The sequence below is a fragment of the Protopterus annectens genome, chromosome 2.part0, assembly GCF_019279795.1.
Source record: "Protopterus annectens isolate FY-2018-M chromosome 2.part0, PAN1.0, whole genome shotgun sequence".
NCBI lineage: Eukaryota > Metazoa > Chordata > Ceratodontiformes > Protopteridae > Protopterus > Protopterus annectens.
In genome coordinates this window covers 1,272,508,978-1,272,523,551 of record NC_056728.1, presented here as the reverse complement: position 1 = coordinate 1,272,523,551, position 14,574 = coordinate 1,272,508,978, and the positions used below count along the sequence as shown (strand labels likewise).

The 14,574-nt window shown below is 37.4% G+C and overlaps 1 protein-coding gene across 3 annotated transcripts in view; it reads right to left on the bottom strand.

The window, feature by feature from the left end:
- LOC122793445 (probable E3 ubiquitin-protein ligase HERC4) overlaps positions 1 to 14,574 on the bottom strand; it is a 1,684,714-nt gene that overhangs the window by 1,519,951 nt on the left and 150,189 nt on the right. For 2 of the 3 annotated variants that reach the window (XM_044061443.1, XM_044061444.1), the window contains exon 5: positions 5,101 to 5,192. The exons of the other annotated variant lie outside the window; for it this stretch is intronic. In XM_044061443.1, coding sequence (XP_043917378.1) covers positions 5,101 to 5,192 — 92 coding nt within the window. The remainder of the gene's footprint in view (positions 1 to 5,100; positions 5,193 to 14,574) is intronic. 3 annotated transcript variants of the gene reach the window in all.

Here is a 14,574-nt window from a genome sequence, read left to right as displayed (position 1 = left end):
TGTGTGTGTGTGTGTGTGTGTGTGTGTGTGTGTGTGTGTGTGTGTGTGTGTGTGTGTGTGTGTGTGTGTGTGTGTGTGTTGGCACGTTTGTGTATCATATCAGTATGTTTATACATGTGAATATATTCAGGGAACACTGAAGGCTCTGAAGCATTGTTTTATATACAGGTTTACTGTACACATCCAATCATAAGATGAAATGACAGAACTTTTTGGCTCAGTTTAAAAATGAAATGAAAATAACAAATCCGATCATCTTCCTCATGAACACAGAATGACTCCGAATGTGTCATTCAATATTGTTGTGTCCCTTGGCTTACTCTAAAATCAGTAAACTTGTCTTAACCTGATTAGCTGCATAAAAAATAGAAATAACTGAATAAGCAATGACTATTTTGTTTCAGATGAATCATCACAGTGTAACTGGTTTCCTGTTAGTATCTGAGATTGTTGAAAGTAATATATAATTTGAGTTAAAGTTCTTAGCTGCTAACCCAGAGAACGGGCTTTGAATCAAAGTATTCAATATGTGTGATCAGTATGAGCAAAAAGACTTAATTGTCTTCTTAACGATTTTTAATTGCCTGTATCACATTTGGAGAAAAGATAATAGTCACAATAAAATAATCCATCTGTGGGTTTTGCATCTTGGACAGTAATTGGGTAATAAAGATCAGCGATGCTAGTATTTCATTTTAAAATAGAAAAAAACAGGATCCAACCAAAAGACACACTGAGGCACAATAAGCTAGCGCTTTCATCCACTTTTATTTTTATTTTTCAAAATAGGTGGTTTTGGTGAACAAATTAATTTCTTGGATTTGACACTTAACATAGATAATGTTACAAGAAAATTTAAGAGTAGAATCTATAGGAAGTCATGTTTTGCAAATCAGTATTTGCACAGGGATAGTTTGCACCCAACACACATGAAAAAAGGTGTCATCAAGGGTCAAATGATCAGACTAAGTAGGCTTACTTCTGATGAACATATTTTTTGGAATGAGCTTACATTTCTCAGAGAATTATTTCTCCAAAGGGGTTATGACCAAAGGTGGTTAGAGGGAATAGAAAAAGAGGTTTCACTCTTAAGAAAAGGTGTTGCTCAGCCCATTTTGTCTTCTGACGACATAATAGTGGAAGCTCCAATATGTTTACATCACAGTAATAAAAGAAAGAATCAAGAATTCAACATAACATTTCCTCTGCCAATAGTAAATGAAATTTGGTGTATAAAGGAAATTATTGAGAAGAACTGGAGAATTATTTTAGGTAACAAGGAATTAAGCATATCTTTGGGTCATTTACCAAAGTTTACATACAAAAAGGTGACAAATATTAGACAGAAGTTAGAAACTTCTCAGAAGTCAGAAACTTATAAAGATAGATCAGTTAGTAACAAAAAGGTACTTTTGCATGTAAGGACTGTAAACAATGTAGGTTCATGTGTAATTCGTCCTTTATCACTATAGAACATTTGGGACAAACATTCTGGGCAAATAAATATTTTAATTGCCATAGTGAAAATGTAGTCTACATGGCTACTTGTTCCACATGCAAAAATTACTATATAGGTAAAACAAAAAGAGTTTTAAAACGTAGAATTTATGAGCATGTTCTAGCTATAAAGAAAAAAGATAAAAACAATTCTTTAGCTAGACATGCTCTTTCCTGCACGGATTTTAAGAAATTTGAATTTTTTGTTTTAGATTATGTAGAGAAAAAAAATGTTTGGTGGTGACATTGACAACACATTAGAACAGAAGGAAGCATTTTGGCAGCTCCTTTTTGGGGCTGATATATATCCAGGGCTTAATGAAGTCATTAATATAAAATGTTTTTTAAAATATAGATAAATATAAGGTATGTAATAACATACCGATATATTGTATTTATTTATACATGTAGTATTTATATGTATGTATATACATTTTTATAGATATATTAATTATTTTATATAGTATTATTACTTTAAATTTATTTGATTATGCAGATTATGACATCATTTCCTGTAATGAATCATTTAAAAGATGGGTAGGTGGTTATTATTATTTTTTCTGAAGAAGTTCGCATCATTAAAAGTGGATGAAAGCGCTAGCTTATTGTGCCTCAGTGTGTCTCTTGGTTGGATCCTGTTTTTTTTCCATTTTGAAGTTACTAGTTTGTCTTTTCCAGCTTGGTTTACTAGTATTTCATTTTATTGACAGCAAATTAAATAGGAATTTACCATTTCATATTGCATATTGTAATGTCTAATGAACAATTCTTGTGTGTGTGTAAATGCCCCCCATTAATCCACCTGGTGGCTAGAGGGCTCAAACCCTGTATTTTGGGTACAGGGTAAAAAGAGCCTAAAGTCCCTAGCCACCACCACCTGTGAGCTTTGCCCAGGCTTTTTGTGCTAAGTGGTTCAGCGCTCTGGTGAGAAGTGAGAACTGAATTCACTAAATGATAGCCATTAAGTTTCAGTCTTCCTATTTTTCAGGAAGCTGCTGATTTGGCATAGTAGTATGTTGCTCTAACTGTAGTGCATAGGGTCCTGGGTTTAAGACTTGCTAGTGAAATGCATGGTGGTAACACAACATTTTATTCTAGCAACTTTACAAAATTATACAAGCAATGTTTAAAATGTTTCCCTGGTTTTTGATCTTTTGTCCCCCCCCCCAAAAAACAATGAAATTGAAAATAAGTGTGAGAAGCTGTGCAAGATGCCTATGGCTTACACTACTGTCATTCTATTTATAGTGTAGGTCTGGAAGTAGACTTTTATGATGGAAATATTCTGAATTGGGCAGTTTTGTCATTATTGGTTCATGCATTTTGTTTCACTGCCTACAGTACAGCCTACTGGAAAAATGTTCAAACAATAAATTTAAAATGCGCTCTAACAAGTGTGTTGTATTATACAAGGAATATCATTTAATAAAGTCAGGAAGGTGTATTAAATAAAAGAACACATGTGTTTCTTGTTTTGTGTGCAAGGGGCCAATGATTTGAAAACAGCCCAAAGGTAATCTTTATCCACCACTGGCTAGATACATTTTCTTTGGATGTGGTGTGCATTTCACTGCTGTTTCAATGAATGTGAGTTTCAAGGACAGAGAAGTTTTAATGCCAAGTCTATTTTTACTGTGAGATAGTATTGCTTTGTTTACCAGATGTCTATTAGTGTTTGTGCATTGCTGTGCTGTAAAATGTAAAATAAAATCCAAATAATCATTGCAGAAGTAAAGCAGTATGCACACATTAGTGTTTATGGTAAATGGTGTGAAATAGCCAGGTAATGGGTCATTGGAATGGCTGCAGGGGGACTCTGGTGCCATATTTTGGTTGTCTGGTCTTCAGTTTGCATTCGAAAGTTGGTATCCCACAATTACATTGGAGTGGGTGGGGTTACATAATTATGTATGCAAATTAGATGTTAATCTGCATACAGAATTGTACCTATTTTTCATGGGCCTTGTCCAGATTTCTGATGTTTCCAGGATGAGAGGTATGATGTTTGGTGTGATGTCCATCCTGTGGGCCAGCAAACAAGGAGCCTCAATCCTCACCACTGACACCAGTGACGAAGTTCACCTGGAACAAAAATAGATACACTCAATATTTTCAGATGCAGCTCTCTGCACCAAGCAAAATTTCCCTTAAGGGCACACAGAGAGCACATCCAGTCCTAGGGATGGATTTTCACCTCCAGGCCCCAAATAAGACTTCATCTTTCTCTCTGCAGAAACCAGTGCTCTGCATCCCTGTTCCAAGTAGTTGACACACACATTCCGTGACATTTGATTTTAACACACACACACACACACACACACACACACACACACACACACACACACCTGGGATAGGCTGGCACAGCTTTGCCAGAAAGGCCCAGGCTATAAGTAGTTTCACGGTCACCAGCCAGCTACTCTAAGGCTCTTAACAGGGTATCCAATTATACTGAGTAAAATTAATACTAATACCAATGGACCAATCAACAAGACTTTCAGGAGTGACCACAGTGTCATCAAATAAATATAAGTACTCTCAAAGGTAAAAATATTCTCTAACAAGACCATTCGCAATGAAAACTTTAAATATATTTAATAAAAAATAATAAAAGAACACGAAAATTATGAACATCTATTTATAGTAATCGCCAGAGTTTCAGTCACAAGAAATATTAAAAATAACACAGATGGATAGATTCACACAGATACGGAAGATTCACACAGATATACAAAAACAATACCTAACTAATCTTACTATATTTTCCTGACTGATTAAAGAATTACTGTTCTATTTAAATTACTTACTACAGCAAGGCAAGATGATATGGGTGAGTGGGCTTGTCACTTCCAATAACAGAGTGCTAAGTGACACTATCACATTTCTCACCAATATCTAAAATAATTTCAATGCTGGCTATAGAATGACATGACATCTGGTCAAATGACTCTGGTTCCTATGCTAACCCCTTTACTACAAACTTGAGTCAGGTTCTTGCCCATATGTATCACAATATACACAGCTTTGTTAAGATGTGTTACAGTATCTGGAAGCTGTAAAACAATTTTTAGTACTTCACCTCTTCCTACAGAGCCAGGTTTCTCACAGACATTTCATCTCTGGCTGCAGTCAGAACTGTAAGATACAATCGCTATGGCCTAAACCAAGTAGTTTAATTTCAGACTGTTTTCCAAGTTAGCTGGACTGAGATTGACCTCTTCTCTTCCAGTATCCTCTGTTGCCATATATTCATTTCAACATTTACAATACAGTCTGGCAAACAGGTGTATTTCTTTTCTGTCCACCAGGACCCATTGTTGGTACATTTTTGTTAACACAAGCAACTTTACAAATACATTTTCAACACATACACCTGTACAAATCAGTTTGCTATACAAATGACATATAATTCTTTACAAAACTCCAGCTAGCTATGCTGGCATATCTTACACATGCACTGTCCTACTCCCTCTGGCATAGCTGGCATTACCTGAATCGTCACATTTGGTTCAACTTCAAATGTGATTTTTTTTAGACTACTGTTAACAGTCAGAGTGCTACAAGACAGAGGAGTATGTGAAAAAACATCTGCTATGTCATACAAACCTTGGTCAGAATGGCTGTGTGCTCTTCTCCACAACTGACAAAAATTGTCTTCTTCTGTTCCAATGACCTGACAATATTAGGACTGTATTTGTCTGCAACAAAAATAAATATGTAAGTATGTACCACCATTTTTTTCTCTAGAAATTGCTTTGGAAAACCATCATGTGTATACACAGCAAAGTTGCACACTGTATTCCCAAGTTTCCCAAAGAATTCATTGCATACTGTTATTCTGTTTTCTCCTAAGAATCCACTACACACACTGCAATCCTGAATTCATCAAAGAATTCACCATACATTACAGTTCTGAATTCCCCAAATAACGCACTGTATACTGCAATCCTGATCTGTCCTAAGAATTCAGTGCATTACACTTTTGTCCTTATTAAATAGTATTACTGTGACTACCATGAGATCTCTGTGCCACATTGCACATTGTACTGCTAAGACAGCGCAGGTGTGCAGCCAGAAGTAACCATGACTACCATGAGAGCTCTCTGCCACATCACTCATAGTACTGCTAAGGCAGTGCTGGTGTGCAGCCAGCAGTAACCATGACTACCATGAGAGCTCTGTGCCACATCACTCATAGTACTGCTAAGGCAGTACTGGTGTGCAGCCAGCGGTAACCATGACTACCATGAGAGCTCTGTGCCACATCACTCATAGTACTTTTAAGGCAATGCTGGTGTGCAGCCAGCAGTAAGTGCAACTACCATGAGAGCACTGTGCCACATCATCGATAGCACTGTTAAGGCAGTGCTGGTGTGCAGACAGCACTAACCAAAGCTACGACTACAGCCACGTGTCAGTGTTAGTCATAGTACTGCTGAGCCTCTGCTAGTAAAATAGTTTTTTTCTTTTTTTTTAAATGAATGTTATCTTACTGAAATAGGTGTATACATGGTTTGTTCCCATTGTTTTAGAATAACTATTGAGAAAACTTACAAAAACTATTAATTTTGTAATCTTAGTGCGTGACAAATCTTTCCTTTTAAGGAGTCCGATGAAAATATAACAAAATATTTTAAATAATGCACAGGTCAAATCTACATTTAACATTAGCTGCTTAACAAACTTAAATTTTTTTTTTTTAGAACTCATGCTGAAAATAGTGGGGTCATTCTCAGTATATTGTAGTGTTTACCTTTACTAACTTATTTGAGATCTTTGTTTACTATTGAGAAAAACAAAGAACATGTCCCTCTTTTTTATAACTGCCAATCATAATATACTTGTGAGAGTTGGCATAATGGTTAAGGTCTTAACCTCACAGACACAAGGTAAAAGGATTGCATTGGAAGTTTGGCATACTGGTAAAGGTGTTTACCTTACAGAGACAAGGTGCAGGGTTTCATTTTCACATGGGGTAACTTCCTAGGCTTAAAATAACCCACAAGGGCAGTTAGCCTAGCAGTAATATATGAACCTATGAACATATAGAAGACATTAGTTTTTATTGAAGCTAAACATCCTATGCTTGTCGTAATCCTCTATGTCTTCCAGCTTCATTGTTCAGAGGGATAGAGACCTGATCATGGCCTAGATGACTTGGAATTGATTAAAGATTGAGGAGCTGGTGAGGGAGGGTGAGAGTAAGTAGAAAATGCAAATTGGCCATCACTGGGGAAGGGAGGCAGTAAGCCTCACTATACTCTGGACACAGAATAGAAGCTGGGTGTTATAGTGTGAGTAACCAGAAGTAAATGAGTGAAGCCAGGGGTGTGAATGCCAAACAGCACATGTAGTGAGTCCAAGCAGGTGGAGAAGTGTGTGTGTGTACTCATGGCTGTTCTTGACCGATACCTAAGAGCTGCCTGGGAAAGTAGAATTAGGCCATTTTACAAATTCCCAAATGCCCCCTATGTCTACTTGATCAATGTGTTTCATATTTAAGAGGTTCCTATCCACCCCATAGAATGACAGGAGTGTACTGGCAGAATTGCAGAATTGCTGTCTCCTCTTGAGTGCCATTGGAGAATGAAGGAGCTGGGAGGAGGAAGGAATCTAATGCTCAGTAAACAGAGGGGAAGAAAGAAAATAAATACATAAAACAAAACCCAGGATCTGATGGAAACTCTTACAAATTCTTGAATGAGACACTAATTAAAACAGCATCAGCATTTTAAATTATAATGGAGTCATCTATTTTAGAATTAACAGTAGCTCACATTTCAATATCCACTACTATGTTCCTTTCTGAAGGAGCTAAGAAGAAATTACTATAAAGGTATGTCCTGTCCTCTGTCCAGGCCTCAACTTTCCTGTGCCACTTGCCTGAAACTCAGTCACTGGTAGCAGAAACAGAACGTCTGACTGTACAAGGAGCCAGCCATTTCAAAATTTATCATTAAACATTTGGTGAAAATCATTAAAACCTATTTAGGAAAGAATATAAAAGTTCCTATCAACAGACACCTCTGGTTAAAGGTTAGGCTTGTAATGGTCTACAGACAGATAACATAGCATCTACCATGAACCTGTGGACAGGATGTTTGTTATCCAGCATGCTTTCATGAAGAATAGGGGATGTGCTTAACTATCTTTGTTTTGAGCCTGTAAGTAATGTTTTGTTGTAAAGACTATACAATGGTAAATGCTTTAAGATTTAGCTGAAAAACATTTATTTATTTAATTTGTATTTGTTTACCAAGAAATTCCAACTGATTTGAGCAATACCAGGCTACAACTCTTACCACACTTTTCGGCCACCAAACCAGGACCGAAACACTAAAGGTGGAGGAGTGTCAATATTCACCTAGGATATTCACACCACCAGGTTAGTTGCCCAACACAATGCGTCTGAAATTCTCCAGGTGCAACTAACACTAGGTAAGACTGCAATCCAAATTGTAGCTTGCTACAGATCCCCCACCATACCCCAAGATTCTCACTACACCTTTCTAAGCATACTGAAAAATATTAAGATAGAACCAAACACCCTAATACTGGGTGATTTTTAACTACCCTGCCATTAACTGGGAAAACTACTCATGTACCAACACCTTTGCCCAACGGTTCTTGGAATTCATAAATTCCAATGCCCTGGATCAACTAATCCATAATCCCACCAGGGGCTCCAATATCCTAAACCTGGTCATTTCCAACATGGGAAATCGATGCTCCACACCTATGGTCACCCCCTCGTTAGTCAGGTATGACCATAAGCTAATCACCCTTAACATCCACATCCCACCCCCAACCCCCAGTAAGGAAACCTCCATAAAAAACTTCTCCAAAGCCAACTTCATGCTACTCAAGTCAGAATTGACAAACTTCATGACACCCATGCAGACGGGAACTGAAAGTTCAACTGCTGAATCCTACACTAAGGCACTGTACGAGCACATCCACTCATGCATGAATCGTGCCATCCCAAATAGAACCAAGATGCTCTCATTCAAAAAAAGGAAGCCAATCTGGTGGTCCCCTGCCATAAACAAACTTTACAACAAAAGGAAGAAACTGTTGCAGAAAAGAGGAAAATCCCAGGATGCAAAAACCTCCCTTACCAGCCTCAGTAAGAAACTGAGATCCCTCATAAAATCCCCCAAAGCTAGTTATGAAAATAAAATTGCCAAAGATTCCAAAGACAACCACAAGGCATTCTATAACTATGTCAAGAATCTATATACGTGTGAATTTTATGTCACATTTTATATTTATCTCATATGGTATTATGTCTCTTTAAGAATGGTTGACTGTTATAAAATAGTTTGGCACCATTTTATGTATTTAAACAGTACGTAGGAATGATTGATTGTTCTGAAGAAGCTCACAATTTTTGTGAGTGAAAGCGCTTAACATTTTTATGTAAAATAAAATCAACAATTGGTTTTACAGAGTTTCAGCAGTCGAGCTGGTTTCAGAGTTGTCGTGTAGTGGAACTGTTTGTTGTCTAACTGTGGTGGTGGTGTTGTTTCATAAGGAGTGTCACGGAGCTTTAAGTTGAACTGAAACACAGATTTTTCGTTTCTGTTGTTGACCATATGGAATCTACACCATCCAGCACAAACCTGCCCTCGCCCATTAAATCTGACAAAATTAGGAGACTTCAGTCGGAAGTATCCTTATTGAGGGGCGAAGTGAGCAAGTTGCTATCATTATTCAATACTCACGACAGTTGAGTGGCTATGAGCATTTTTGATGGTCAGCCGGCAGGTGAAAGGAACTGTTTGAAATTAGTGTCAGAGAAAGACTTGCTGCAACACAATTCGCAAAATCCTAGTAGATCGAGTATGGATGGCGAGTTAGTGCGTAATAGGAGCAATTCTTTGGTTACATCTTCACCGGAGATACCGAATGGACAAATTATTCGTAATACGGGAGATATTGACTTACCAACGCAGTTACAAGGAAATGGACAAGGTCTCAACAAGGTTGCATCTAATGATTTTACCTTTGATTTTTCGTTCAATAACCAGTTCAACGAAGCCATTCGAACTGGAGATAGACCAAAAAGGAAATTAAACATGCGGACTTATGGGAGTGTGCAAGCGGCAACTAAAGGTACTGTTATTGATTGTATTTCACATGAGAATAATGTTAACACTTTTACGGGTGGTCAGTTAAAAACATTTCTGGAGCACAATTGTGTTTTTGACAGTGAGCGGAATGCTAACAAGAATGACAATTTTGACCCTCGTAATATTAAAGGAACTTTAAAAGACCTTATATATTCTTTAGGGGAAAAGTTAAATATGATCAATTCTGTTAAGTTAGACAATGCATACCTTACCAAATGTATAGATGTTCACATTGTCCCGATGGGACTAAGGTTTTTTAAGACACCCATGGGTGTCGATTTATCAATTAATACCAAAAATGAATTTACTAATTTATTTGACTCATTTGGGAAGCAATATATGAATTTATTGATAAAATGTAATGATGAGAAATTGTGTAAACTGATGAATGAAGTCAAACAGTTAAATGAAATTATTATTAAGGATTTAATGTTTCCTCAATGGGAAAGATTGTATATTAAACAATTTGAATTAGCGGAACAGAAGACTAATAAAATATACGAAAAGAAGTGTAAGAAAATTCATAGAGATATAGAACAATACAGTAAGGGTGTGTCATACACCTGGGGTGAGACGAAACACCTGAGGCCATCTGTATACCCCTCCAGCAGCACAGTTAGAGAATTTGATGACAGAACACATAGGTTCGATAGGCATTCAATATATAATGACAATTTGCATCACTCTAATTCAAATTTTCACAGGGACATGGAAGAAGGAGAACATACAGAATGGACAAGGGGAGGAATTGGAGAAAGAAGGGACACAAGTATTAAACATTAGTAGTACATCTAAGGAAGTCGAGGAAGAAGGAAATGAAAGTAGAATTGAGGTTGATGGCTCAATATTTAAGTACAAAAATTTTAAGATATATAACTACACACAACTTCCCATTAACAAGGTTCACTTTGATATACTATCAAAAGGAATTAAATATATACCTACAGGATGTTTTAAGTTAGTTGACTGTCTTCAGGAGTTTAAACTATTTATTAGGAGGCTAAATTTAAGCCCTCTTTTTAGAAGTAGTGAGGAAATTGGAGGGAATGAGAACAAATTAAAGAAAAAAAGTAACTTTGTCCCCTTTATGCACCCTACCGTTCAGTTGTTTGATAACGTAGTTACAAGGGAAATTTACCAATTACAGAACAGAAGAAATAGGAAGGTTAACAACAACTTAACTAAATCAGAGTGGTACACACTCAAGGAATTAAGTAATAACAAAGATATTAGGGTAATGAAACCTGATAAGGGTGGTGGCATCGTGATATTTGACAGGTCTGAATATAGTATGAGAATGTATGAAATTTTGCATACTTCAGGAAATTATGAGATAGTATCATTAAATGAAATTAATATTGCATATAGAAGAATAGATTTGCACATAGAGGAGTTTTTGCTTGATAGGAGAATATCAGAGGACTTGTATAGATTTATGAAAGTGGAATTTCCCCAACTTGCCACTTTAATAGGGATACCTAAGACTCACAAGAGTGAGGAAAATCCGCCCTTTAGACCAATTATATCTGGCAGTAGGTCTAAAACTTTCCCCTTGGATGTTGTTGTAGACACTAAATTGAAACATATTTATGACAAAGTGAAACACATGGTAAAGGACTCTTGGCAGTTCTTGGAAAATTTTCCAACTAACAGTTGGAAACCTAATTTGGCATATATATCGATCGATGTAGTTGACTTATTCTCCAGTATTCCCAAACAAGAAGGGATGGAGGCCTTCCAAAATAGTATTTACAAGTATGGCAATCTCGACTGGGATACCACTTGTCTAGTGTTAGAGCTAATGTCCATCGTGTTAGAACATAATTACATCTATTTCGAAGGAAAATTTTTCAGACAAACCAAGGGGGTAGCTATGGGGGCCGCTTGTGCCCCCATATATGCCAACTTGGTTATGCTTGATTGGGAGAACTCAGTTATCTTCAATAGTGAATTTTTCAAAGACATGAGATACTATTCCAAATTTCTGGATGATATTTACATTTTGTGGGAAGAGGATGTTGAACGCCTCAACCAGTTTTTGGAACACATTAACATCAGTAGTGACTATCTGAAGTTTACAATTACAAGTTCTTCTACAGGGGTTCCATATTTGGACACTTATGTATTTGAAGGGTCAAATGAGTTTAAATCGAAAATTTATAGAAAAAATACTTATACCAATTCGTATTTAGAATATTCCAGTAATCATCCGAGAAAAATGAAATACAATATTTTTAAGGGGCAATGTGTGAGAGCTATTCGCATGACATCGGATTATGAAGATGCAATTGATGAATTAAATTTTATTACTAGTTTATTTTTAGATAGAAATTATCAAATAGAGATGATGGACGATGTGAGGAAATATGTTCTGGGGGAAAGGGGTGTTAAATATATACCGTTGTTGGGAGCTAGGGCCAATGGGAAGAATTCTAACATTAAGAAGGAAATTACTTCAAATGGTTTTAAGAGAGCATGTGTAATAGAGTATGGACCATATACCAACAATGTCAAAGAGATTATTTCTAGCATGTGGAATATTCTTTTGGTAGATGATGAAATCAAAGAGGTATTAGGTTTGAAACCAACATTTGTGTACAAAATGGGTAGAAACATCAGAGGATACTTAGAGCAAGGTGTTAGGAACAGGGGACCAGAGAATAGGACTAAGCATACTACAAAATGCGGACAATGTAACCAATGCCACACTATCAATGAAAGTGAAGGTTTAGTATTGGACAACATCAATAGAACTAAGATTAAATTTGTCAAGGGGAATTGTGCAACCAGATATGTGATATATTTGGCTAAATGCACGGAATGTCCAGGATACTATATAGGTAAGACAGAGCGGTGTTTTAAGAAGAGGATATATGCCCACCTATATAGTATCAGGACTAAGGACAACAAAAAAGCTTTATTTAAGCATGTGGAAAAACATGGAAATGAACATAAATTCACTTTTGGCATTTTGGAAAACATTGTCCCTGACCCTAGGGGGGGGTGACATTAAAAATGTTTTGGCATGTAAGGAAATATGGTGGCAATTACTTACTGATGCTAACATTCCCCCTGGATTAAATGATTTCATATCTATTAAACCTCTGTTGGACAGAAGAAGATAATTAATCAATTAATTAATCATTTTTTGTATCTTATTCTTTTGTATCATTTTTATCATGTATACTATGTTTATATACGTGTGAATTTTATGTCACATTTTATATTTATCTCATATGGTATTATGTCTCTTTAAGAATGGTTGACTGTTATCAAATAGTTTGGCGCCATTTTATGTATTTAAACAGTACGTAGGAATGATTGATTGTAAGAAGCTCACAATTTTTGTGAGTGAAAGCGCTTAACATTTTTATGTAAAATAAAATCAACAATTGGTTTTACAGAGTTTCAGCAGTCGAGTTGGTTTCAGAGTTGTCGTGTAGTGGAACTGTTTGTTGTCTAACTGTGGTGGTGTGTTTCAGAAGGAGTGTCACAGAGCTTTAAGAATCTAAATGGCAATGCTCAGATCTGCTCTGAGCTAAAACAGAATGGCATTAAATATACTGATCCCAAAGATATTGCCAATATCCTGTCAGATCGATTCAATGCCAACTTCACCCCCCTCTCACCCCCTAAATGGCCCATCGCAATACCAGAAGATTGCCAAATTCCGGTAATGGCCACACAGGTAAAAAACGCACTCTCCAAAGCTAAGAATACAGCATCCATGGGACCAGATGACATCCCGGGCTATGTACTACATGAACTACAATATGAACTGGCACCTCACCTAAGTGTCATGTTTAATCACAGCCTCACCTCAGGTTTCATGCCCACTGAGTGGCGCAGAGCTACAGTTATCCCACTCCACAAGGGGGGATCCACCTTGGATCCCGGAAACTACCGTCCTATCAGTCTGACAAGCCTCATCTGCAAGGCCATGGAACGTATTATCATGGAACTTATAAACAAAGACATTGGCAACCTTCAAACACTGGACCCCACCCAGTCTGGGTTCGTGAAGGGACGATCTTGTCTCCTGAATTTGATTGACTTCTTCAAATTAGTCTCCAGAGCCATGGACAAGGGTAAGGTGGTCCACACAGCCTATCTAGACCTTGCCAAGGCCTTTGGCACCATCTCCCACTCTGGAATCATAGATAAACTTACTAAGCTGGGCATTAATCCCTGCATCACCCAATGGGTTGCTAACTGGCTTACTGCTAGAACCCACACTGTAAAAGTAGCAGACTCCAAATCCAGCTCCAGACAAGTGGAGTACCTCAGGGTTCAGTCCTGGGACCGCTCTTGTTTGGCATCTACTTCTCTGAAGTACAGGCCAACACTAAGGGACTCTGGCTAACAAAGTTCGCAGATGACTGCAAACTGGGAGCCATTATTGAATCCCCAAATGATGTGGATACTCTACAAAAGGGCCTTACAGAAACAGATGCTTGGTGCCAGAGCCATGGGCTCAAGCTCATTGCCAAGAAATGTATAGTTACCCCCTTTGGGGAAAAACATGTATCTGTGAATTACCATATAGATGGCAGTACACTAAACACCGAAAGTGTGATAAGAGACTTAGGGACACAGGTGGACAGTGGTCTCACTTTCGATAACCACATCGCCACAACAGTCAGGAAATCCTTCTATGTGGCACACCTCATCACTAAGGGCTTTTCATCCAGAAAAAAGGAGGTCATTCTCCCACTGTCCCTCATTAGACCCATTATAGAATACAACGTTTGGTATGTACCTCTCAAGACATCTGCAACAACTGGAAAGGCCGCAGAAATACCTCACTAAAAGAATGACAGGCCTAAAGCAGATGCCCTATGCTGACTGCCTTAAAAAACTCCAGCTATACTCTGTCGCATATCGTCTGCTCAGAGGCGATCTCTGCTTAACATACAAGGCCATGTCAAACCCAGAGCTGCTGGACATG